The 27,336-nt window shown below is 40.5% G+C and overlaps 1 protein-coding gene across 6 annotated transcripts in view; it reads left to right on the forward strand.

The window, feature by feature from the left end:
* CREB1 (cAMP responsive element binding protein 1) overlaps nucleotides 1-24,455 on the forward strand; it is a 40,582-nt gene extending 16,127 nt beyond the window's left edge. For 2 of the 6 annotated variants that reach the window (XM_014954509.1, XM_014954510.1), the window contains 7 exons: nucleotides 3,549-3,670; nucleotides 7,051-7,197; nucleotides 9,180-9,280; nucleotides 12,157-12,299; nucleotides 13,606-13,788; nucleotides 15,176-15,326; nucleotides 17,876-24,455. In XM_014954509.1, coding sequence (XP_014809995.1) covers nucleotides 3,557-3,670; nucleotides 7,051-7,197; nucleotides 9,180-9,280; nucleotides 12,157-12,299; nucleotides 13,606-13,788; nucleotides 15,176-15,326; nucleotides 17,876-18,020 — 984 coding nt within the window. In that variant the 5' untranslated portion in view covers nucleotides 3,549-3,556 and the 3' untranslated portion in view covers nucleotides 18,021-24,455. Of the gene's footprint in view, nucleotides 1-1,595; nucleotides 1,710-3,548; nucleotides 3,671-7,050; nucleotides 7,198-9,179; nucleotides 9,281-12,156; nucleotides 12,330-13,605; nucleotides 13,789-15,175; nucleotides 15,327-17,875 lie in introns of those variants that run through there. The other 4 variants (XM_014954511.1, XM_014954512.1, XM_014954513.1 and 1 more) reach the window with 4 other exon arrangements.
* The last annotated feature ends 2,881 nt before the right edge of the window (nucleotides 24,456-27,336 follow it).

Raw genomic sequence — 27,336 nt, forward strand, 5'->3', positions numbered from 1 at the left:
TCCCTGTCCCAGACACTCCCCAACAAGACACTTCCATTCAAGAAGTCCTGGTGGGGTGGCTGCCAGGGAAATCAGTGCCAGGGAGTGGGGTGGGCCACTGTGAATGGGGCAGGAGGAGCAAAATGATGGGGTGGAGAGGTGGGCCTGAGCACCCACAAGAACAGAAGGATGCTGGGTTACCCGTCAGGAAAGCTTTTCTAGACTAGGGGTACATGAGAGCTTAGAAAGGAAGTGTTAAGGATTCATTTGGGGAAATTAATTACATCATTATTGGGGAATAAACGTTATTGGGGAATAAATAACATCAGTTCATCTGTTACATTGCAAGAACTCATAGGAATTGACAACATTCATTTCAGCCATCATGGTCTTATCTGTACACACACCTTCAATACTCACTATGTTCTAGGTAGCTGGTCTTGTATATCTTGACAATCTTAATCATACTGTACTGTTAAAGCAAACATGAAACAATGTGGTAGTCAGTGTATCTGGAATATCGTGTCATGATGCTCAAAAATCCATCTTTTTCTCACAAGTTATTGTAAAAGGCAGTACTGAAGATGTTCGAATGCGAATACTGTCGTGTATCAGTGCAAGGTTAATTGAACCAAATTCAAGAGTACTTAGAACTTGCAAATAACACAAGACTAAGAGCTTGTCCAAAAACTACAAGTCACATTGGAAATGTGATGTAAGTTGTAAATCTTGCAGGCAGCTTCCTGCATTGCTTGGTGCTTACTGTATGTAATGAGGAGGTTCCTTTTAGGTGTTTGCAAGTCACGTTAAGAATTTGATTTCCAAAATGGTGGTGTGGGGGAGGGAGCACCTCAAACAGTTAATGCTTTTGCTGTTACATATGCAAAAGATGATGCAAGTGTGGAAATCACGCTTGTAAAATCAGAGGTCCTTTGCTGAATAGTGTGTGAGAGGATTGGAAGTTCTTCCTAGGAGACCATTGCATTTATCAGCAGGAATTTGGCAACATCTACCTTTGTGAACATCACTAAATACTTGAATCAAGAGACTCCACACTTATACGTTTCACCTAGCTCTAATGCCATTCATATAGCAATTGACTCCATACTGAAGTCACAATTTCTGTCAGCAAACACAAGCATTATTAGTTTTGCAACATGCTTTAATTTACAGTGGGGGAATTATGTTCTTTTCAGATACTTGGCTAGGAGATGTTGCTGATGCAAAAGATCTGCTCCTGAGATGGTTCCGATGATGGTTCCACTCTTTTGACTGGAGTCACCATGATAAATGCATAGGAATTGGGAAAAAGTTGGTTTGCTTACCTTGGAAAAACTGGCTGATACTTGCAAAACAGTGGTAAAACTAGGTACCTTCTTAAAAATGATAAAAATCAAAGGGAAACCTATAGTAATCTGGTTTGTAGTTTGCACTTTTGAAAATGCAGAATACTCCCAAAAATTGAGGACTAAGACTGTTAAAATATAACTTGTTTGTTAAAGTTGAGATAGAAGACCACTTAAACTGTTGTCATTAATGAAGTCTTTTAAGAACTGTTGGTAATGTATATTACAAATAGTAATAGTTCATGGGTTTTCTTTTGTGCTTTCTGGAAGGTGAAATGCAACATGGAGAAGACTTGGTACAGTAGGAAAGAATGGGGTTATTATATTTCACGGGCTATTCTTGAAATTCTTACACAATGTAACATCAAGACTACATAAAACACAGTGAGTTTACAACTAATTTCTTTCATGGCCAGTTTACCAGTATATACATATAAGTAGAGTATTGCTTATCTGTTAACATTTTTCAGACTAATACCTGGTTTATGTGGGACAAAATTCATGGCAAAGGCATACAAAATTCTAGATGCTTACAAGAATTTAATTTGATTTTTCAAAAATTTGTAAATTTTCATTCATTTTTTGTTTTTAAGGGAAATCAGGTTTCATTCTTTTCCTTCTTTTCATTTCCTAAGAGTTTCTAAACTGATGTTGGAACTAAATATTTGGTACTTAAACATTTCAGTGTTCACACACACACAAACACAAAAGTTCATTTGAACAGTCACTTTCAGTGCTAAATGGACAGATTTTGATTTATATATATTGCCTTGCTTTCTTTTGAAGTGAGATGCAGCTACAACTTTGAACTGCTGTTTTATCTTTGTTGATTAGCAATCGTTTACTGCAAGACAGACATGTCATATTAAACTCAGGGTTGAAGTGTGACTCTGCTGTTTGTGTTGAAGTGGAAGTTACACTGACTTTGTGTTTAAATTGAAATGTCTTGAGTGTGGTCATGGTACCACCACCTCTATTGACACTTTTAAGTCTTTTCCTCTGGGAGGGCAGTAAAGTTGAGCAAGAAGAGGGGCATTTCTCCTTCTTTTCACCTTTCTTCTGATCTGAGCATCCTCTGCCTCCCAGCCCTTTCCCAAAGCAGAAATGCTCTGTACATTTCTGTTGTTCAGCTCTGAGGAGAGGTGTGCTGCTGTAGGGTAGCCAGAGGCCCGAGTCAATTGGCAGAGGCACAGAGTGGTAGAGGCACAGAGTGGTACACAGAATTACTATTGTGGCTATGGAGGTAATAGCATTCTTAATATTTGGTATTTGGAGATCTGTATAATACAGTGGTATTGCTGTATCACCATTGGGCACGTTCCCTTGTATTTTGAAGCTCTTTTTTATATATGAAATATTTTCATATCAGTAGTTAAAGAAGAACTGAGAAGTAATTTTTGCAGATCAGTGCAGAATTTAACGTTCATTGCACTCAGCCTACATGCGTAGTTTTGGAAGTTATGCAACCTCTTTTTATAGAGTTGTGTGTTCCAGTGATCTAGGCTTGCTCAGTTATTGCTTAGAAATACAAAGGTACTAGGAGCTACATATGATACAAAACATAGGTCATGACAAACCACTCCATACTTCTCAATATAAAAATACTTATTTACGGTAAGGTTCAAGGAGAAGTGGCTTCCATTGCTGACTTTAAAACTACGGAGTAGAAAAGGCTGAGTTGCTGTGACAGCCTGCTTGTGGAGAGAGTTTGCATGGAGGTGTTGCATATTTAGTTCAGACAGAAGAAGACCACTGAAAAGCGGTGCCCAACGCGGAGGTGATTGCTGTTGGTTATCTGCAAACTGCACTTGTGGGGGAGAGGGAGGGCTGCAGCAGGGCACGTTGTCACCTTGGCACTGGGGGAGTGCCCTTCCTGACAAATCACCAGTCATTACTCCAAATTGTGGAGGTACTAGGTCATCACAGTGCAATTGCTCAAGCAGGTTTTTTTTTAAGATGAGCAAAGCGCAGTCTATCTGATCTCATTATTGGAGGAGACTGGACCTGTTTTTCAGAAACATAACACACAGAAAAATCCACCTGAGGCACACACCTGGCATGAGAAAAATTTTGCCCGAATGCTAATAGTTTGGCAACATTTTAATAAGCAAATGAAAACAGTATGTAGTAATGGGAATTCAGCTGCAGTGATTGCTACCAGATCCACCAAGAATGACGGACTTGCATGCCAACCCAGACTTACGACAAATGTTGTGATTGTAGGTAACTAAATGACCATGGAATCTGGAGCAGAGAACCAGCAGAGTGGAGATGCAGCCGTTACAGAGGCAGAAACCCAACAGATGACAGTACAGGCACAACCACAGATTGCAACGTTAGCCCAGGTATAAAATCATATGGTGTAATAGTGTTACCTATTGGATAATTATTTTAAGAGGGATAATGTCTGCTCATGGGCCTGAGAGAAGGTTCCATTAATATGATTCTGAACCAGGTGCAATGTCTAGTTCCTTTAATATTTGTCTTCACATTTTTAAAGCAGTAGAGATTTTTTAACTTCCCATCACACTAGACTGTGTTCTGAAGAACTATATGTGTGTGAACTGTGTAATGTTAACAGAATAATGAATGAAAAGATTTCTAGCATTCTTTACCACAACCATATCACCAAAAGATGCTTTTTTTTCAAAACATGTAATTTACTGTCTTTTTTATGTTGATTGGATTGTTTTGCTATTGCGTTTTCTGTTAGAAACTTGTCTATAGCAGTGAGTTTAATTCTGAAGAAAAGAAATTGAAAAGATAGATAAATAATGCAGCAAATACAACATCTTATCAGATGGGATTAATATTATAAACATTATAATCAAGTGGAACTACCTGGCATTTGACAGCTTGTGTTATCCTGTTGTCTCCAGAATTTCATAGAATTGTTGGTTGTTTAAAGAGAAAGTAGTAGGATCATTTATTGTCCCCAAATTATTTTGGAGAGATAAGAAATGCAATTCCAGCTACAGCTCTAATTTTTTTGGAACCTGGTTTTATTCTTGGATACACTGATGGTTGGCAGGAGCAACTCCATTGTGTAAATGAGTACAGAATCTGTTTGGCTGTCTTCTGTAACCATTTCATTTTAAAACTATTTGCAGGCTGCAAAGAAAAATTTCATCATAATTGAGTGTCTTTTAAGTGGCACAAGTGTTAAATCGCTTATTGTTTTATAAATTATTAATGTCTTTTTCAAGTCATTACACCTTTTGGTAAGCCAGAGATAGTACACTTCCATTCAAGTGATAGTACAGGGACTGAAGCTGTTAAAATCCACAGGGTTATTTTGTTCAGTGAAGCTGTAGTGTGAATTTACAGGACACCAGCTGCCCTGCACCAGCTTGCCTCTTTGGGCAGTTTTCTCACTGTCTAACTTAGGCACAGGATGTAGGTGGTGAGAATAACACTTCAGTGTGAACTGAGTGGAAGTAGTTTATTTCTCTTGCAAAACCAGTAAACTGCTTCTCACTTGGTATACATTAAGAGTTAGTCCAGAGAAGCAGGAATGTTTCCAGTTTGTGTGCTAACATACTAACCTCCAGGTAGCTGAACCTACAGGTATGTAGTGGGTTGAATGCACTCTACTCGGGCAAAATTACCCTGGTACTTGAATGAGATTTTTTTCTGAGTAAGAAAAAGCTATACAGCTATGGCTAAAATCCATCTGAACCACAAAGGAATGTGTTATATTTTTCCTAATTTCCTCTGTTGCCATTCACTGTATTATTTGCACGTCAGCTTCTCCCCAGGCTTTATATTCCTTGTGGAGGTGATGTAACAGTCTAAGCATAATTCCTTGTCTTGTTCACATCAGTGTTACGTTATTCTGATATTTTTAATACGTGAAGTGGCAGTGTTTGGCATTAGGGATTGCCCTCAGAGGCTTAGGCAAATCTAAATAACTAATTATGTCAATTTAATTCTTTCATTATCTCTTGTAAGGTCACCCCTCTTGTAAGCTTAGTTTAATTGCTGCATTTTTAGCGAGTTCAGGGTAGTTTTTCAGAGTCAAAAGGAAACTCGTTCCAGTTCCACAAGGTATGAGTCAGAGACATCTGCGGAAGTTACACTCTGCTGTTGGCTTAATCCAACCGCAGAGTAGCCTCCAGTTGATCAGCTTTGCTGACATTGCCAGGGACTGTTTAGTCAGACATGCATTATTAAAAAGGTCGCTTGGTAAAGGAATGTAATTTGCCAGAGGAAAGTGCGCTCATGTTAATCTCAGCCCTGGTTTCTCAGATGGGAGTTGAGTACTGCCATGTAATGCTGCAGCCGTTTTCCTGAAAAAGGAAGGTAAAAGCACACGCAAATTTGTGGATTAGGGAGAGAGACAGCTGTGGAGGAGAGAGGTCTACATGTAATTCCCCTTAATTTTGTTGTTAAGCAAGATTTCCTTGTGAGTGGTGGATATTTACGGAAATTCGGAGGTCAGCTACTGCAGCTTTTTGAGAACCACGTGTTCATGGGGACAGCAGAGAATTTACTCACAGAGCAGCTCTTTGAGATTAGGTGGGACAGTGGTGCAGCCCCTTCTCACATTGCACCTGGATGGATCAAATATCTTGAAAATGCTGTTGAACACTGGAGGATCATTAAATTTTTCCAGACTTGGGTGTCTAGGAGAAGGCTGGATGATCAGTGACCCGCGACCTGGCTGTGAGCTTAAGCTTGCCCGCTGCCCTTCCCGGGGGGCTACGATGGTGCAAGCTGGGCACAGACCAAGGGCTGTGTCCCCTGGTAGGGCAGACCTGGATCCCTCCTGCCTTCCAGGAGCCCCCCCATGCTACCAACACGCGCATCATGTCCTGACAGTCGCTGAGTACTGGATGTGCACCAGGGCATCTGCCCAGCCGCATAGCAACCTCAGTGAGTGGCCCATCAGCCACCCATGGTAGTTCTTGTGACCTTCCAGGGTGAGACTTCCCCAGGTGTGAAGAGCTTTGTGCGGGTCTGGTTGTCCTCAGAGCCCAAGCCCCACGTGCCGTGCCGAAGTCGTTAGCCTATCTATCCCTGTTGGCATAGCCACTGTGCCTGCAGGTCTGTGCTGCTGAAACAAAGTTGTGGTTAGGAACTGAGGGTTTAAAACATGGGCCATTTGTCCTCATAGGAAGAACTCTTAAAACTAGAGTTTGTGTTGACTCGTTAACACTGTATCACAGTAACTGCCTGCAAATGGGTTTTGTGTTTGAACATACAGTCAGTTTTCTTCATTTAAATGGACTTTGCCAATTACTCAATATGGTTTAGAAGGTCTGAAAGGTATGACTCCCTAAAAATTTTAACTTCTTACATCTGGCAAACACTGCATTTTCTTGAGTGAGAACAAAAATAGCTCCACTCCCATATGTTTCTGCCTTTGACTCAGCAGTGTCTGTAGGAGTAGCAAGTCCTAGTGCAATATCTAACTGAAGTGAAAGGTAATAACGTGGTTTTATTAGGTTACCTCCAAATAGAGACAGTTGTGTTTTTCTCGTTTTTTTCAGTGGTTTTACAAGCAACGTTTTGAGCCTGCAGAAATTCTGCATTAGATTAATTTGTAAAGTAGGTCAGATGTTGGGCTTAGGCAGTTCAGGGGGTTTTATATTACGCTGAAACATTTGGGTCATCTAACTGGGGTCTAGAAAATACATAATTCCTTCACCAAAAAGTGTTCTTTGTAGTGAAATAGGAAGATTTTGCAATAACCTAATTTATGCTCGCTGTCTCTTCTTTGCAGGTATCTATGCCAGCAGCTCACGCAACGTCTTCTGCGCCCACGGTGACCTTAGTTCAGCTGCCCAATGGGCAGACGGTTCAAGTGCATGGAGTAATTCAGGCTGCCCAGCCGTCAGTTATTCAGTCTCCGCAGGTCCAGACAGTTCAGGTACTGACTGAAGAACATTCCTATTATGTGAATTGGGCCTTTTGAATAGTCCTGCCAGTTCACTGGTTTCTAACACATTTGTGTCCTGGACTGTGTTTTTGCTTCTATAAACTTTAAGGGCATGTTGAAGGCAAAAACTCTACAGTATTTGCTACTCTGTAGCACTTTTTTTCTGTTCTCGTTTAATCGCTTTTCACTTTCAAACATTGCTGAGTTTCATTTCCCTTTAGAATTTGGTTGGTGAGTGTAACAGCTTCATGTTTTTCCTTACAGTATTACTCTGTTTTTTCTCTCTGCTGTGTTTTTCGTTGTTAAATAAGAGTTCATACTATTCTAAAGTGAACAAAAGGGATTTTTTTTTTAATAATGTAATCTTTAATCATTAACAAGGCTGATACTCTGGGATGAGAGTCTTTGCTACATGAAAAATACTTGCATTGGTTTACAAAACAGATGTCTGTATGTTAATGGTCTTAAAATAAACCTATCAGTCCTCTCATAAAAATAGTTTTAAAATTTGCCCATTGAATGTTGTTTGCTTTGTAAAGCCTTAGCATTTTTCTCTTCTGTAAAGCAAGACAGATAATGCAATATGATGACATAGCTTGAAGACATAGGAGACAAGTAGTCTGAAATCTTTAAAACTTGTAACTTTTTTTTTTTAACCACTTTTAGTCCAGTGTTACTGAATGTAGAAATATAAATAGCTTGGTGTACAGCAGCTACACAGGGCAAGGACTGTACATGATTCCTTTACTGTTAGTACACTGAGCTCAAAAAAGTTTAATTTTAAAAAGTAGATGTTTCAACTATTTGAATTTATTCAAATATTTATATTACTCAGATATTTAGCTGAGTAAAAACTAGGCTATTCTGATAGTAATCTTTTGTTTACTCCTTGTCAGCTTTATTCTGGCAGGCCCTACTCTCCTCTGCCATTGCAGTCAAAAGTTTAGAGTTTTAATCTATCGGAGGTGAGCAGTTTTCAGATAAGTGCGCAAGTTACTAGCCCAGGGGTGGAAGGTAAGAGACTGGCAATGAAACCATGCTTGGAATTCACCTGGCTCAGTGCAAAGCCATAACGTGTTTGGAATGCTGCGATATTCAAAGCCCAGTAGTTCACAGTCAGCCTTGGACCTATTGAGGCCCTCCATCTGATAACTCTGAGATTTGGGCGCCAGCAAGCTTTTGGGGCCTTTAGGAATCTTCCCTCCAGTGAATAAAATGTCAGGCTGCGAGTTATGTTTCTCACGCAGACATTTCTCTATTGAATAACTATTGTTAGCTTTTCTATATTTGTCATGTTACTATAGTCTTTGGGAAAAGAGTCTCTGCTTTTATGTATTGGAGGTGTTTTTACATTTTTGGCACACTTCCAATTTAGGATTATTGAAATGTGATTGATAAAAGCATTTTAGCTTTCCTTCCTAAATCTTTGTCTTTTTTTAGCACAGATACTCAGAATTGCAGCACTGCATTATTTTTTAGCATCCTCGTGTATAACATTTTCCTGACAATTTCTCCCCCCGCAAAAGGCAGTGTCTCTATGACATACCTACCCAATTATTTATAAATGGATGTTTCTCAACTTCAGTATTTTGTTTTTTGTTTCCAAACCTTTCTGCTCTCTTAATTTGGTTTTAGTTTTTCTCTCCCTGAATTTTACTTAAAAAATCTTTCTTTGTTTCCTTAAAATGGATGGAAACAAGGAATCATGGAAAGCAAAGATTATATGGAATTACTGTTCATATTTTCTTAATGGAGTATTTAAATTTTAAAGGACATTCTCACAGGTAGATAACTCTCTGTGGTCATTCTTTGACTGGATCTGTTGCTAAACAGCCTGCCCTTTCTGTTTGTTGCCTAGGTAGAAGCACTGTAGAATGCTTGCATTCTAGTGTTTTCCACAGGATGTCAACATTTCCTTAAAATGAAGACATTGGAAGTGTCTTATTAAGTTTGATTGCTGTTCTTATTTACAGATCTCCACTATAGCAGAAAGTGAAGATTCACAGGAATCAGTAGACAGTGTCACAGACTCACAGAAACGAAGAGAAATTCTTTCCAGACGACCCTCCTACAGGTATGGAGGTTAAAAGCTGAAGCGTTTTGCGGGATGGATGCGTTCTTCACATGGGGAGACAAACAGTGTGGTTGTATAGTTATTTTTAGACTTATCATTTAGCTGAAATCTCTCTTATGCAATGTCTTTCCATGGAATAGGATGTAAAAAGATAAGCAAATTGGAGAGGAGGAGGAAATCTCAGCTGTTGCACTCAGGACAGAAATAAGCTGAGAATAAGCTAATTGCCAAACTGGTGAAAGATTGAGGTGTCATTGTGGTAGGTGCCTTAGGGCTAGCTTTAATGCATACTTAATATGTGAAATACACTGAAGCTTTGCAAGAAGGTGGCTTCTGTATAATCTGTAGTCTGCAAAAAATCAACTCTATTGTTTTTCGTTATTGTTGAAATGCTAGCAGCAATCAAGCTTAATTCCTTTCTCCCATGAGACTTTCAATGACCACATGGTGTTCTGTGGCTCAGAGAGAATTTCTGCTTGGGCAAAATTGGTTGTTTAAAATTTAAGAAGTTGGGGTATGAGTTGAATGTAGTGATAGGCATCTAGTATCTTTAGTTGCCATAGCAAATACTTCTGTGGTAACACCAACTGAGGTGCTCCTTCACTTGGTCTTAGTCATCTGTTACTTTGTTCATCAAGCCCTTGCATGGCTTTTTTTCTGGCTGTACTGAATCTCACTTTTCATTCTTAAAACATGCTAAATAACATCAAGGAACAGCTCTGGAGTTCAGTGGGTTTTAAGTGACTTGTGGATTCTTGCTGCTTCAGAAAATTCAGGTGCTCCTTTTTTCTTTATGAGCATAGACTTAGAAATATAAGCTACACTCTAGGCCCAAGCATATCTCACCCATTTGTTAGGATTTTTTATAGCATTTGCAGCTTATTTTCTACCTTTTCCAGCAGCCTTCAAGGCTGTTCTGCTGAATATAGTGAAAATCGTTACTGAAGATCCCTAACTATAATAGGTCTGGGAAAATATTTTTATTTGTGAGGAGTGGTGGTGCTAACTTCAAGGCTGCCACAGACTTCCTTGCAGTCTGCTTCTGCAGTGAGACACTTGCTTTTACTATATATGGAAGAATGGCTGCATATCATGAGATGGCAGAGCTAAGTAAGCAAGCAGCAAAACTGAGGAGAGGGGACATGTGCATGTTAACTTCTCCTTGGGATGGACTCCTTTGCGTGCACTGATGCCACACCACAGCCTCTGTCCCCAAACCAGATCCTGGTGACTCAGCAAAACTTTGCAATTGTAAAACTTGCATATGCAGCTCAGACCCTGGGCCGGGGTAGGGCTCGCGTCAGTAAGACTGAGCCAGGCTACAGCTGTGTCTGGTGAGTTCCTGGTTGGCATTATTCAAGCTGCTGTAACTGGCCCCAGAGACAGGATAGATGCAGATAGGTTCACGGAACTGAAGAGCTATACCTCTTCCTTGGAAATTCCACTTGGATCCTGCTATTGAAGTACATCATGTGTTCCCCATGTCAGTTCATAGCTCCTATATTTGTAAAGCTGCCACCTTACCTTCTATCTTAAATCCATCTTTATGATGGCAGAGGTAGGTTCTAGCCACCAGATCATATCTGACGTGAGCTTAAAAAGTGGCGAGCTGTAGCTTCTTCTTTTCTATTTTGGGCTTCTTGGGTTTTGTTCCTCATCCTCCCTGCTCTCTCCATATTTTTTCATCTGTTTTGTCCACTAGTTTTTCTAGTCTAATACCTAGATTGCAAGCTCTCTGGACAGGAGTTTTTTATTTGTCCAAGTGGTGCTTGGCACAGTGGAGTGCTTGTGCAATGCTGGGGTTCCTGCACACACACAGAGTCAAAACAGCAACAGCGAAGCTCTGTTGTCAAGTTGCTTAGCAGAGTGACTGCTCTCCCCAAATAGCTTCCATACAGATGCTCTGGCTCCCAAAGCTTTAGGAGCCTTATTTAAGAAACACGTCTTGTTTTGGAGCTTGGGGTCTGCAGCTGCGTTTGCTTCATCCCACTTCGAGTTCTAGTGACAATCCAGAGGCAAACATATGAAGAGAATGACAAAAAATGTTTCCCTTTACCTAAGCAGCATTTTGCAGTGACAGACTATGCCAGCAGTGAAAAGGGCTTACAGTCCTCCGAGAGCAGTGCTTGGTCTAAGTGATGCAAATTGCAGCAGGTACTACGGTCAGTCTTAACAGTCCTATTCAGTGGGACCTGTAGCAGTGATGCTTTAGCAGCTTGGGCTTTGGATAATTAACCCATAGAAGTAATTGAACAAACTGTTATTTCCTTCACCTCTGCTAATCTCACAGCTTTCCCAGGCAGGGCACCTGTAAACATAACCGTGTGACTTCAGTCAAACACCCGGCATTGCCTCCGAGGCAGGTGTTAGGTCATAAACTGGTTGCCCTTTACAAGCATTTCTGCTAATTTCCTTGATACTCAGCTCTCTGGCTGAGGCCTTTATGGTCTCTGAAACAGAACAGTTCCCCTGATGTCAGCGAGGAGATAGCGTTTTACGTACTTTTCTGTCTTCAGATCTTTATGTGGCTAAAAGCAGGAAACAAGTGAAAATGGACAAGAAAGAAACATGTTTTTAAGACAAAGAGAAGGTTATGATAGCTGTGTCTTGGGTTGAGAAGAACCTGTTGAGATGCACCTGTATCTCATATTGATAAGCACAGCTGTTGTGTGCTGGCTGCCTTGCCCGTCTGTGCATGGCACTTTGAACAATCCTCTCCAGCAACAGTTGGAAGAAAGTGTGGGCTTTTCATTCTGCACCCGTATTTTCCATGCTGGCTTACTGCACTTTTCAGTTTTCTCCAGCATTATGTGTCAAATAGACTTTTTTTTTTTTCATTTTTTATTAAAATCTCTACAACACACTGTCTTTGCCAGAAAAATTTTGAATGACTTGTCCTCAGACGCCCCAGGAGTGCCAAGGATTGAAGAAGAAAAGTCTGAAGAGGAAACAGCAGCACCTGCCATCGCCACTGTTACGGTGCCAACTCCCATTTACCAAACCAGCAGTGGGCAGTACAGTATGTAGTCTGAATTTCTCAGTGGTGCTAGTAAGTGGGGATGAGAAGATGAAGAACTATTATTTCTGTAACTGTTTGGACTAAAACAAAGCAGGAGGTGAAAATATGATTACTTTAATGTCACTGTTTGATAACCATGCCTTTTAAAAACATTCCTATTGTAAGTATTTGAAATGCTCAATATATGTTCTGGGACTGCCAGGTAGTGCAGCTAACACATCCTGAGGCAAAATATGAACTAACCATAATGCTATTATAAACTTTTTCACTTGAGGAACCAGATGAGGTAGTCCAGAAGATTCGTTTTTTCCTGGCAAATTATTAATCCTGGTCCACAAAATTGTAACCTCATGAATACAAAAAGCATTACAGTCTGCAATTACCTTTTAGAAAGTTCTGAAAAAATCAAAACTTCAGCAATATTTAAAATATTTAATAAATATACATTTCTGTGTTTTCACTATTTAATATTCAAAAGAGAAATTTTATATCTCTGTTTAATCCTTAGCCATTTTGCCTAATACCCTACTTAATTTTATTGAAACTGATGTGGTTAACTCTGTTCTCCTACCATAACTGTAAAATAAATGCTTGTGCAGATACTTGAGGTTTTGGTGTGTCTGTGTATAGGAACACAGTGCAATTCTGCGGAGTCATGAATGAGGGGTGATGTCTCAGTACACCTGCATGACAGGATTAAGGGAAAGAAAGGGAAAAAAGACCAGCAGCTTTAAGACTGCTTTAAGGAGAAAAAATGTGAAACTGAACCGTTATGAATGAAAACAACTGCTAGGAAGGTGCTGAGGAAGTTGTAGAGAAAGGGGGATACAATCAGAAGAAAAAAAAAAAGGCCAAAACAAGAAGAAAGTGAAACACAGGATGGATTGCAATAGCAGCAGAGGAGGCTGAAGGGCATAAAGCATGGAAGAGGAGAGGAATTTCAGATGAGAGGAAAAAAGAAAGAATTGAGGAAAAGACCTAAACCGACCAAGAAGAAAATCCTACCTAACAAATTAAAAATTAATCACTGGGGAAGGATTGTAGCTCCTCTGTGTGATAACGCTTTTATGGGAGAAACTAATTTGTGCTTTAGGCTATGTTTTTTGGCCTCCCCAGAAATATGGGTGTCACAAAAAATTATCTTCCAGGCATGATACATTACAGCCATGTGTCTAATTTGAGGGCGTATAAGGGTTCATGGGATTTAACTCAGATGAGTATTCTTCCATATTTAGGTTTAATACTGTAAGTTAATGAGTAAATTAGTGTCTTACATGCTGTATCCATATTTTTTTTTTGTCTTCAGTTGCTATTACCCAAGGAGGAGCAATACAGTTGTCTAACAATGGCACAGATGGGGTACAAGGTCTCCAGACGTTGACTATGACCAATGCAGCTGCAACCCAACCTGGCACCACCATTTTACAATATGCACAGACCACAGACGGACAACAGATACTTGTACCCAGCAACCAAGTTGTTGTACAAGGTGAGAAACTTCACAGCTAGTCATTCTCTATGACATTTTCTCCATGCTGATATAAGTTGCCAACCTAAATCCTTCAAATGTGTCATGAAACAGTATTAACAGCTTTGTCACAGATACGTCTCCAAAATGATTAAAAGAAATTCTGGACAAAGCTTTGTGTCATATTTTCTTGGAGCCTTCCCCTTTGTATTGATAAAATTGTGGATATTTTGGGTTTAATTCTTAAAACAATATATTGTTTTTGGTTTTTCATGATGTATTTCCTTTATTTTGTTCACTTTTTTTTTTATATGTTCTGTAAAAACTGATACCACTTCAGAGTTGACTTCTCCCAGATAGTCATCTGCAACAATAGTAAATTTAAAGTGAAGCACTAAAGTTAGAAAAGAAGGTTGTTTGATTCTTTCTATAAGGACACTTTAACTTATTAGTAATTTTTTCCCTTTTTCAATCACGGGTCATATTTTCTTGTAGCTTTTGTAGCTAGTTATGAAGTACTTAAATCATTGACTTTTAGAATCATAGAATAATTTAGGAAAAGTGCCTTGCAAGATCATTTGGTCTAGCCCTCCGCTTAGAACAAGCAGGGCTACTTCAACTTAGAATTAAGTTGGTGGGTTTTATTGTATTAAAATATGTTTTGGTTTATTAAAAATAACAGAAAAGTGTACCTCTGCTTTCATGATTGCAAAGCAGTTGATCTGGAAGTTAACCAGTGAAGAGGTCTCCAGGCATCAGTGAGAATAAATAGCCAAGAAAAATACTATTGTTGCACTCGTCCTCTGAGTTTTGTGTTCTTAAGGACTTGTAATTTCTTTGGGTGGTATTGAATTTTTTTACAAGCTCAGGCAAATATAACACACTTCTAAATTACAATAAACAAACAAAAGAAACCCAAGACCTTGTTCATTCTAGAGAAGTAGTGAAGTCGAGTGTCCAGTTTGCACTGTTTCTCTCTTGCTGGAATAAATGCTACATTTCTACACCCTTTTTTCTGTGCCAAATACTTACATGCGCAGTTTCACCTTTTGCAGAAGCATAGCTAGAAATACTTGTTTACTATCCGACATCTTCTTAAAGCTGCTAAAACTGCCCAAAAAACAGAGAAGCAAAAAGAAATATACTGAGGGGAGGAAGCAGGGACAGCAATACAGCAAGACAAAACAAGTTACCAAGCACAAGCAAAGACCTCTTCAGCAGGAATGCCCAAAACCTTGTATAGATTAATAAACTAAGACCGAGATAGCAATGATGACCCAGATGATGGGTTGTTCCTTCTGTACTGTGTAGCCCAGAGTGCATGGTTAGATAGATGACTAGGTGCTCTTCGCACCGCATTCAGCAGTGCTGTCACCAAGTGGACGTGGTGTTCCCTTGTGTCTTTCAGCTGCCTCAGGAGATGTGCAGACCTACCAGATTCGCACCGCCCCTACCAGCACCATTGCACCAGGCGTAGTCATGGCGTCCTCTCCAGCACTTCCAACCCAGCCAGCAGAAGAGGCCGCACGGAAGAGGGAAGTGCGTCTAATGAAGAACAGGCATGTACATTTACATCACTTTTTTCCCCGTCAGCTATGCATAGAACTAGAGCATTAAGTACTAAGAACCCTGATCTTTTTTAGTCATTTTATTAAATGTTTTCTGAAGAATTTGCTTTTACTTAAAGATGCAAAGCAAAGAAGCACATCTGCTAATGCCATGTATTGTGACTATGAAACCTTAAGTAAAGGTGTCAGACTCGTTCTGTGAGGTGTGAGAATTTGTTGCCATAAGGAGAAGAGTAATTGGTGAGAGACTTGTATGACTGCAGATGTGTTCTTAAAAACACTGAGGTGAGTTGATTTTTTTGAGTTAATACATTCATGTAGTTTCTTTTCCTGAACTAGTGGGAGATGTCCTGGTGGGAGATGTCCTGGTCTAGTGGGAAGCGTCCCCACCCATGGCAGGGGGCTTGGAACTCGATGATCTTTAAGGTCCCTTCCAACCCAAACCATTCTGTGGTTCTTTACCTTAGCCTTAGAATGCATGTATTCTCCTTGCTGCTGGCCCATCTGCACTCTTCACGAGTGCTTTCTTGATTGTCTTGCTGCTTCTCTTTAGCTGCTTGCCCTTTGGGCTGTATCCTCTGGAAGCAGAAATAGTAAAGGAAAGACTACGTGAGCAGCTGCTTCTGGTGATGTCCTGTGGAGCCAGTAGTGGCAGCAGAAGGGCTGGGAGAGAGAGGAGATGGGACCCTGTAGGAATTAGCGTGTGAGGAGGAACAGTGAAGCCTATTGAGTTGGGGCTTGGTGGAGGCAGTGAAGGAAGGGAGAAGCAGAGAGAAGTTAGGCATGGTGCTCCCTAAGCCTATTGCTGGAGGAGAGGGAAGAGGTGGGCCTGAGACAACCCATTACATGGAGCTTGAATGCCTGCAGGCCACGGGTTTGAGCCTTTATGTTCTACTGTGACACTAGGATCACAGCAGCGCTTTTTCTCCTGGTGTCGCAGGGTAACCTGTGAGGAGGGGAAGCCCCGTGAAACCACTGTTCACTTCATCTGTCAGTCTGAAAAACTGTTAGGTTGTACAGATGCATTTGTCTTCTGTAGATTGCTAAGCTGTGAGCACAATGCAAAGTTACATGAGCAGGCCCAATGCTGATCTGAGGGGCTTTAATAGAGTAAATAACACTGAACAGCAAGAGTTCACTTTTTTAAAACATTTTTTGTACAGAATGTTACCCATCTCCCCTTTTTATGTATTTCTCTGATATCAGTGAATAGTAGATGTCACCCTTTCAGGCTCTGCATTTGAGAAAAAATTAATTAGCATTCTGAATCCCTTCGTTTAGTCAGCAGTCTTATTCCAGTAAAAGAAAGCTTTTGTGTTTAGGAAAGCCAAGAAAAACAATTGGGGAATTACCCCTACTTGAGTGAAAGTGACAGCTTCTGCAACAGTATCATGTTGCATGTGGTGCCTTTAGCCTGCCGGCTTAGATATTTGCAAATCCTGGCTCCATAGCCAAGCAGGGGAGAGGGATATAAAGAGGCAGATGGTGAGGTAGTACTTATTGCAGGATTATAGCGTAAATATTCATAGATATTATTGTGCAAATTTTCTGTGTAAATTTTACATTTTAAAAGCTCTCTTGTAATTCAGTATAACTCTAGCTGTTCATAATGAATAGCTAATGCACACACATTTGAGGTGGCTTACTATACAGCTCCAGCTGGCACAAAAATCACAAAAAGAAAGAAAAAGCTGTCACCCAAGAAGACAGGTTAGTAGTTTGCACTGGGAGGCACTTCCTCATCCAGTAGTATTTGGTGACACAAGTAGTCGCCCAAAATTACTTAAATTCTAAATATTGCATATGGCCCACTGAAGTGCTCCAAGCATGTGCAATTGTATCTGTAAGAGTGATAAATGAATACCTGAGTATTCAAACTCAGGCTTACAAACTAGGTTTTCTTCATTTTGTCTCATTTGTGGAGCTGAATTTCAAAAATTACTTTTAGAGTCTTCTTGCCGGGTAGGTCCTGGAACAGACATTATTTTTTACCTAGTACTACAATTACTGTTTATCTACTAAGCAGAAGAGCTCGTTTCAATTTTCAATATTTTCAAAATACAGCTTTTTTTTTTGCACCAGTTGAGCATCCTGACCATTAGCATTTGATTGTCTCTTCCTTTTGCTGCAGTCCACTATGGACTATGAAGAGATTGATAGATGAAGACTGGTCTTACCCATGTTTTTATTATTCATCTATTTACTATAATAAAATCAATGAAATTATTTCAGCAGCATTCAACTCAGCATAAAGGCTCTGTTGTAAATCCTGCAAGCAGAATTTTGTCATTGAGTAGGATCCTTTTCTCATAGAAGCAGAATTTTATTGGTACTGACTTAGTGGGTCTTGCATGTTGGAATGATCTGTGGACATTGAGTGTGTGTGATTTGTGAGGAACAATTGTTATGAACTCAGCCTTTTTCCCTAACTTGCATTTCTTAATAGTACCTCCATATTCTAAAAAAATGGCAGTACTAGGTAAGTCACCCGTGTCTACAAGTAATTATTCTGGATTTGAATGGCCTTTTTTGCTTTGCAGGGAGGCAGCACGTGAATGTCGCAGGAAGAAAAAGGAATATGTGAAATGTCTAGAAAATCGAGTGGCTGTGCTTGAAAACCAAAACAAGACACTGATTGAGGAGTTGAAAGCACTTAAGGACCTTTACTGCCACAAATCAGATTAATTTTGGATTCCTATTTTCACTTGTCCAGGTGGGATAAAGACTGGTTCTGGCTATATCCAGAAAGACAAAGTAAACTTTTTATTTTCTAAACATTTCTTTTTTTCTATGCGCAAAACTGCCTGAAGCAACTACAGAATATACTTCATCTGTGCTTTGCATCAAACTGTGAATGTTCAAGTACTTGCCTCCACTTCTCCCCCTACAAGATTATTTTCATCATCCGTCTCAGCGTGAAGAAGAAGAAGAACGGGCTTCTTTCTCGTCTCCCCATCCTCTTCAAGGAGTTACAGTGGTCACTTGGGAAGTTGCTGTGGGGAGGGTCCTTTTGTAATGATTTCAAGAGTTTGTGCTGAGCTCTTTCCATTGCCTTAGAGACAGAACCACCCCAGCCTCTTGGTCCAGGGAAATGTGGGCCACGTACGTGGAGCGTGCATGGTGCAATGAAGAAGCAATGGTTGCCAAATTGGTTTCCCATATTCATTATGAACTATAAAAATGCACAGCTAAACAGCATGCCAAATGACAGGCGCTTCACAGTCACGTTCTTGGTGTGGAGATAACGTACCTTTTTGAGACTAGCCCAGGAGAGGTTTTGGTTTGTAATCTGTATTGAGCCCTCCTGGACTAGTAAAAACTTCTCCATACCTCAGAAACAAATGCATTGAAATGAGCTTCACTGGTCAGTTGTTGCTTCTCGAAGCGTATGTGTCCCGGTGTGTTCAGCATTCTGAATGCACAAAAAGCAAACACCAGCTTCATAGGATACTGATTGGGAAATGATATTTGGATGGGAAAGGAATTCAAAATGAAGAAGGTACAGTAGTGGCATTTTGAAAACAGTCACAGCAAGGGTAACACATGAAAGCACTACCTATTTGTATGCAGAAGAACTAAGCAGTTGAAGCACGGCCAACTCCACATACATAACTCCCTGATGACGTTATAGTGTGTGTCCCAAGTCCTCTCAATCAATGAGGTTATTTCTGTTTCTCTACCACTATCTTAGAAATTACTGTACTCAATGGGAACATCAGCCTGGTTCTTTTTCAAACTTTGAGGCTGCCTTCCATGCATAAATTAAATTGCCGTGTGGCAACTACCAAGACCTCAAATATTGAAGAGGACTTCAAACACAAATACTCCAACTTTGGCTTTGCAAGGGACAGTATTAATTATTTGTACCTGGCAAGTCTAGCTAAATTCTTAATTTATTCACAGGACTTTTTAATGTAAAGGGTCAGATTTACCAAGTAATTTATTCCTGTAAGTAAAATTACTCATGTGCCTCAGACATTTGCAAGATCAAGTTTTTGCACTGAGGAAATGTAGTCTTTCCCAGATTTACATTGTTAAAAAGGTAGTTCATGTTTAAAAACAACTCTCTACTAAGCATTAGGACTTCAAAAGAATGATGCTCAAAAAGAACCAAAAAAGAATGTCAAGAAGTTGTCAAAAAGATTGTGTCAAAAAGAATCATGTGCAGTTTGTTTACTGGCCCTCTGAAGCCAGCCTCTTGATAACTTGGGTCACTCAATGGAGTAAGTTTACTTTGGGCTTCTGGTCAAACTTTTATATTTAGAGACATAAGAATAAGGCTCTGGTCTATACTAATGCCTCTAGCGAAGTATTAGCTAATATATTTTTCCCATTCACTCTGCCTCTTTTTAAGGTGAAATTCAAACAAGCTTCCAAAAGGTTATACAATTGATGTGACGTTATAAGAAGAACATTTGGAAGACTCTGGGCAGTTGAGTCTCAAACAGCTAAGCAGTATTAAAAGTTTTAGTTTTCTCATTTGAGAGGGCATTCAGTTTCCAAGAGACTTAAAAGGAGCAGGGTTAAACTTGTAGCATTATTGTTAAATCTAGAGTTATCGATAATTTCAAATTATGTTTGTATTTCAACAAGAGAACATAAGTATCAGAATTATGAAAGAATTCTTTTTCACAAGTTCTGAGGGGTTTTATAAATGGTCTATTTTTACCTGCCATAGAGAATTGATTTTCATGTTTTTATTTAATGGAAGATGAATTTATTAGTTTAGCAATGCAAATTTAAAGACGACCCTAAATTCTCAGCAATGCTTTTATAAAAATTGTTGGATTCTTAAAGTCAGAGAATACGAATATGTACAACGGTTACGAGTTTTTCACAACTAGTGGTGAAATAGAAATGTTGATAACACAGGAGTCGTACTTGTAAAACATGAAAATCACAATGGCCTAATTTACACAGTTGTATGGAATGGTTCCTAGAGCTTTGAGAAGCACGGAAAAAGCTGTATGTGTCTACATCGAGGCTGTTTCTTTTGTAGAAACATCTGTTTGCAAAAACTTGAGCTTTGGCAGTGGAGCTGCGTGAGACAAGCTGCGATCTGAGAGCTGTTCCCAGTGGGTACTGAGAGCTGTCTAGTGCTTGCTGAGAGTCACTCAGCACAAAGCCTGGGCGCCGAATGGACCAGGGAGCCTAAACTGGTACCCGGACGGGGGTCTTCTCATACGGGGTTGGTGCAAATCTGTGCAGCAGTGAGAGGAGAACTGTGTTACCGGTTTGTCCGTGCGTGGTCTGCAAGTAGTCTGTAGTGTAATTAGTTTAGACCTCATTAGCAAATAACATTTCACTAAGAAAAAGAACGTTATTTTAAAGTACATAGGGATCTGCAAGAACCTCTATTTTTATTTATGCTGCGCTGAGGATTTAGGGACTAGAATTTCTTTAATGGAAATTTTAAATGACAATAATAAAAAAAGTATTAGACCAAGTAGAGGGCTGGCTAGGGTTACCCATGCTTTCCTATTCGTATTGACCCAAAAAGGGAAAGACTATGACACAGGAACCCATTCATATGCTATTTCCCAAGTAATGAGGTTGGGGTAATCAGCTTCTATAAACTAAGGCCATTTGGAAGTAGGACGGAAATTATGCTGGCAGGGGAGAGGGAGGGTTAGTTTTATATCTCACGGTTGTGAGTTTTCAAGAATTGGTAGCCTGTTTTACCTGAAGAGAGGGTTAGAAAGGGCTAGATCCATTATGTTCATAATAAACAAGAATTGATTTGAAATATAATTTTTGTAATGTCATTATTTTGCAAAACAACAGCACCGATCAGGCAGTTAAGATATTGTCAGAGGTGCTCTTTTAATTTAGATATTCTTGGAAAATACATATGTATAATATATGTACATATATATATATACACAGTATATAATCTACAGCTCTGAGAGCTTTTAAGTCAGGAATGCTGAGTATTATAGTATATGGAGGTCAGAAAAAATTTTTACTTTTCTGTGTGTGTCTGGGTGCGTGTGGATGTGTGTGTGTGAAAGCTTCCCCCTGCCCCAGTAGTTCTGGGCTGCATTATTCTAGCGCTTATTACTAATTTGTTTTGTGCTGTTTCTCAGTTATTCATTTTCAAGAATTTTATTTCATCTTTCATTGCTTTTGTGAGGGGTTTTTTTTGTTTTGTTTTTTACTGATAGAGATTTTTTGACATTATGTAAACAGTTGTTTTACAACAACCACCACCCCCCAGAAAAATTCACTTTTGTGCTTTTTCTCTTTGGCAGCTATATATCAAAGGCAAAACAATTGGAAAGTTGTTAAGATGTTATTTTCTAAAGGAACCACTGGTAAGACTTCTGTTTTCCTCCTGGGGTAGTGGCGATGCATTTTTATTTAAGCAGCAATTTCACCAGAATCAGGTAGTTGCCGGCACCATAGGTTGTATCCGAAAGCGCAATTTTAGGCTGCCGTGCTCGTCGGGACTGTACAGGCACCTGTGCATTCTGGCTCTCCTGTAGTTGGCGTTTGCGTTGCAGACCGCTGTCGTCTCTGGTACTTGTGCGTTGATCAGAAAATTGGTGGGGTGTTTGGTATCATTAGGAGGCTCAGGACGGGGAAAAAAAAAAAAGTTAGATTTAGTAAGGAAAAACAGCCCTGATAGTTTCTGATCTAAATTTGTACTAAATTTGTTTCCTTTAAATCTGGGCTTCTAGTAGACTGCAGTTGCAAGTGGTCATCTGTTAGGGAAAACTGGCCTCTGCTTTCCTTTTTTATATGTTTTTAATTTATGACAGCCAGCCAGTGCTTTTTGTGGGTTCAAATAAAGACGAGTCTCCCCATCAAAGCGAATTCATTATCAGTGGTTGCAAATCTAGGACAATTCATAGAGGATTTCATTGATTTTCTAAGACTGTGTTTTTACTGCCATTTTTTCACCCTGAAGCTGGTTAGTGATGTAACATTTGCCAATGATCTAACCCAAAGGTCATGTATTTATCTTTGTTACACTATATTCTTTGTAAATGTTTAATTAAAATGTGCACTTTTGAGGAGGGGAAAAAAAAAAAACACAGAACAAAAAAAAATTAAGAGCAATTGGGTTTGCTTGAGAAGCTCTCCGGCACAATTGATGTGATCCTGCTGCCTGCACACAATTCACTCCTCTCCCCACAGCGGTTGACTCCTTCACAAATTTAACTTGCTGATTAGCACCTGGCATCCAGCAGGCATTACTTCAACGTGGCAGGAGATCTGAACTGGCAGTACTGAAGACTGGAAAGAATTAAGTGTGTGGTGTCTCAGAGCAGTGTGCACAGGATGGATGGGAAATTATTTTTAGAATAGAACTAGTTCAGTGATCCCAAGTGAGAAAAGGGAGGTTAATTTAGAAGGAAAGCTAAACTATTTTTCCGTCACTTTATTCCCCCTTTCTTAATTCGAAATTTGGCTGCAAATTTTACAAGCTGCATTCCAAGAAAATAAATCAAGAGGCTTTCCAGTTCTTTGACACCAGGAAGTAAAGGTACATTGACAATGTGTCACCCTGCTTTAAAAGATAAAAAAAGCACAACCACCTTTTTTTTTTTTTTTTTTTTTTCAGGAACAATGATAATTTAGCTATAACCCTGTAATCTGTCACTGTGAGCAGGTTTTAAAGCATACAGTACATTGATGGCTCTCTGTACTGTGCCTGGGAACTTGTTTTCCTGAGCTTTTGAATTTGCTAGCTGTAAAAGACACTGATTTTGCAGAAACCTGAATGTATCACGAAGCTCAGTCGGTCTGGGAGGGACCAGACTGATGGAGAGAAACAGGGTGCTGGAAACCTATCTACTGTGTGCTTGTGACAGGTTCAGGTCTGGGGATGGATATGGCTTAAATCTGTACACCTTTGGGGAAGAGGGACCAGATCCAGTTGGCAAAGAGGGTTTGCATTTCAAGTGGTTTTTGCCTTGGAATGTGTTTTTTAAATGTACGTAAGCTCTGGTCCGCGAAGAGACTTGCTTGGGCTAGTTTGTGTAGCACAAATTGGTGAGTCCAGGTCTGGCTTTCACCAGCGAGAGGCAGGAGAAGCCAGGTGTCCTCAGGAGCTGTGTGCTGGCAGGGAGAGGGGCAGGGACGGGCTGTAACGACCCACGGTTGGCGCACTCCATGAGCTGACCACTTACTGTACTCGCGACTTGGGAGCCGTCGGTTCACTCAGCCTCAGCTATATATTTCTCTAAATTAGGGGATAGCTGTGTGAGGGCACGGGGAGGGAGGGCCTTGTGCCAGTTAGTTATCTGGAAACGGCCGCCTTGAGGAACTAAGGATGCTTGGGTGCTCTCCACAAGTTGTGTTTTATCCAGGTGCCACTCCATTATTTTTTTTGTGTGTGTAATGACATTTATTTATATTAAAACATTAATTTTTAAAAGCTCTAGAACTTCGAGTTTGTATGAGATTTGAAACTGTGCTGCTTACATGGACTTCCAAGGATAGGATGGGGACAGGGCAAGAAGAGGTGCTAGTTGGCAGCCAACCCTTCCACAGACTTGTCCACAGACTGGTTGCTTGCTTCAAAAATGAGTTATTTCTACTCTGGATTTATAATTAGAAATTGTTTTGGAACAGTGTTTTTCAGGGAAGCTTCCAGAGCGAGGGTTATTATTCTCCCTTTGTAATGTAAGCTGGAAAGAGTAAGTTCACCTCATCTGTGTTTCTGATTCTTTACCGAAACCATGTCAGCACAGAACAGGGTATTTTAGTTTGACTCCCACATACTTGTGGAAGTTAAAAGACTAAATGAAAATCCATTATTGGGGGGAAATAAATTCTTATTTACATTTCCCCAAAATTCTAGGAACATCCCTGTTGTGTTTTGGGGTTTTGTTTTAGTTTTTTTTTTTTACTTAATTTTTTGTGCTTTATCTGTGTTTAAAAAAATGTACTGGGTTATAATGCATTTTATTAACACTATGTACATATTAGCTGCTTTGTGTTTCAGAATGGTAGTAATTGCTTTGTATATTAAAGTGATTCTTGTGAATTTGTGAATTATTGTCATAAAGAAGTGCTTTTTCTTACTGTAACCTTTGTGGTATAAACTGTCATAACTCCCTTTTTACACAAACATTTATGTGCAGTCACATAAACATGCTTTAAAAAACTCTACAAAGTCTCTTTTTTGAGCAGGATGTTCCCTTTACACTAATTTAGTGGCAAATGATAGCTAGATAGGAACGTGGGAAAAGGCATATTTCAAGGAGACTGTGGTGTCCTCTCATGATCTGCGGCCTGCTGTGAGTATTTGTGAGGTGTTTTCCCCAAAGGGAAGACTTTTTTAATCTTAATTAAATTGAATTATATTAGTGAGAGATTAAGTCCTGGCAAACAAAGTTTCTCTTCCACTCCTGGTATCTTTAAACCTGCTTTCCAGTATCCATTCTGGTGGCAGGTAGTTCTGTCGTTTAACAATGTGTGAAAGACTTTTCCCTTTCGCAGTTTAAATATGCTGTCTTTCCCACTTTTAAGCATTCCTGTAAACCAGGTACCTACTGATGTTCATAACGGAGCAGAACAGAACAGAAGGCAGCGAACACGGCAAGGATCCCAGCCCCATTATGTAATCTGCCAGGCCGGATCCAAAGGCTGGGATGAAAGCCAGAGGAACAAATTCGGCAGTGAGGTAACCACACCTCCAGTGAAATCAAGGGGAAGCAGAAAGGTCAGCTTATTATGGCTGGGATTTTGTGGTTTTCACAACTGAGTGTTTTCATAATGCCATTCATGTATGTGCTCAGAAAAATCTGCGTCTCAGTAATGAGGGAGAATCCCAAACAGACAGAAAAATGCAGTTTGGCTTGAATTTTGCGCTGAAGGAATCTGGTAACACAGATCCCTGTGCAGTGTTGTGAACAGAGTGATTAGCTTCACTAGTTAGAGTGAAGTAGTGAAATATTTATTAAGGTGAAACTGATTTAACAAAATCAGTAGTAAGTGTGATAAAACCAGTAGTAAATGTGATAGTGTTTTACGAGATTTGATGTCAAGATACACTCTATTATTTACAGCATAGAGGACATGGTCAAACAAGCTGTCAGGGAGACCCTCCCATTGAGTCACAAGGTTCAGAAAGGACCCCCTTGCTTTCTAAACTCCTTCTCAGAGAGGAGTCCAGGTGCGACTGGATCCAGTCCTAGTCCCAGACTTGGTCGACAGTTTATGTCTAAAGGATTATATATGTGCAGTCAATTCTTTACATTACTGAGCTAAGATTTCAAAGTTTAGCATGCTGTTAGTCACTTACTGAGAATCTGTTGCAGCAAGGAATCTCTCAACCTCGAGGAGTAGAACCTTAAGCAAGTGTCCTCACAGAGGGTTAGATCCTGTCGTGCAGCCCGCTGCCAAACAGGAGAGCTTAAAGGGCTCTTGGGCTGTCCACTATTTATACAGTAAGATAATTGACCTATAGTCATATTCTCATGGGAACAAAATTTCTAGGTCCCCACTCCAGACAGTATTTTGACTATGTTGCCAGCCATTCCCCAAAATCCAGGTGCAAGTTATCACAACTGATGATGTGATGGCCATGGTGGAGCTGGGGGGGGGCAAAACAGGGAGAGCGCATTGCCACATGGAGTCAGTAGGCCAGCTGGTAAACCTCATTCTTAACACTGCTGCACCTTGAAGCTCTTCATCCATAAGATACAGAGCTGAAATTTGTACTCCATGTCTTAATATTAATCAAACATGACTTCAGTTGCAGTGACATTTCAGAAGTTTGCTCCCTTGCAGAATGGCACATTTAAGGGATGGTTTCACATCTTATCTGGCACTTCCCTGTGACTTGGATCCTCTCCCCAGGGTGAGTATTTTATTTCTTAAGAGACTATTTACGCATTGCCCCACTACTCAGGGACCCATGCCCAAACACATCCTCCCTACAGATGAGTTCACATCTGTTACAAAACAGGAGGGATGCAATGGAACCACCCAAAGGAGAATCACACTGGCTTGAAAGGCTGACAGACCTGGGTTTGTTTACCCTTGGGAAGACTGGGAGGGGATCTCATCAATGCTTATAAATATCTAAAAGGTAGGTGTCAAGAGGCTGGGGACAGACTTTTTTCAGTGGTGTCCAGAAAAAGGACAAGGGGCAAGAGGCACAAACTGGAACACAGAAAATTCCATCTGAACATGAAGAAAAACTTCCTTACTTTGAGGGTGCCAGAGCACTGGAACAGGCTGCCCAGAGAGGCTGTGGGGTCTTCTCTGGTTTTTGAAAACCCACCTGGATGTGTTCCTGTCCAGCCTACTCTGGGTGACCCTGCTTTGGCAGGGGGCTTGGACTAGATGATCTCTGAAGGTCCCTTCCAACCCCTACTGTGCTGTGATTCTCTGGTGCTGGGGTGAACAGGGTGACAAAAGGTGCTTGGGCAGGGTGCTGGTGTAGTTGCCAAACAGCTTCTGAAGCATTACCATGTATCATCTCGTACTGGAGCTCACCTGGCACCAATTGGTTGGGACACCAGGGCTTGCAGGTGTCGCCATGGGGGGCTGCTCGCTGTGTGCTCACTCACCAGGCAGTTACAGCTCTGCTGCTTCTCTCCTTGCACTTCTGGCGTGGTTCATTCCTGACATCTCCCTTGAAGCAATGTGTGCTGGGAATATAAAAAAGCTGCAAAGCCTGACTTGGGGCCACAGAAGGCATTGCTCAGTGCCTGGTGTGTGTTAGCACTGCCCAGCGGGAATGGGCTGTAGGTGACAGCTGAGCTACGTTCTCACAGTTGGTGCCTGCCCCTGGACACTGTAGCATAAAAGCAGCCAGAAGTACTGTGCTTGCGATGGTGGCCTAACTGCAGTACTCCTGGGTCTGGTCTGCTGAGTCTAAAGGTGTCTGGTCTGCTGACACCCCAGTAGCAGTCAGAGGAGAAGGTGTCCCCTTGAGGGGGTGCCACTTGCTGTGCTGTGGAGGGGCCACCAGGAGCTCAGCTCTGCAGGTCAGGGGCAAGGCACTCACCTGAGCTGCCAGGGTCATCTCACACTTTTCTCC

Source organism: Calidris pugnax, unplaced genomic scaffold (genome assembly GCF_001431845.1).
Source record: "Calidris pugnax isolate Ruff unplaced genomic scaffold, ASM143184v1 scaffold103, whole genome shotgun sequence".
NCBI classification, from domain to species: domain Eukaryota; kingdom Metazoa; phylum Chordata; class Aves; order Charadriiformes; family Scolopacidae; genus Calidris; species Calidris pugnax.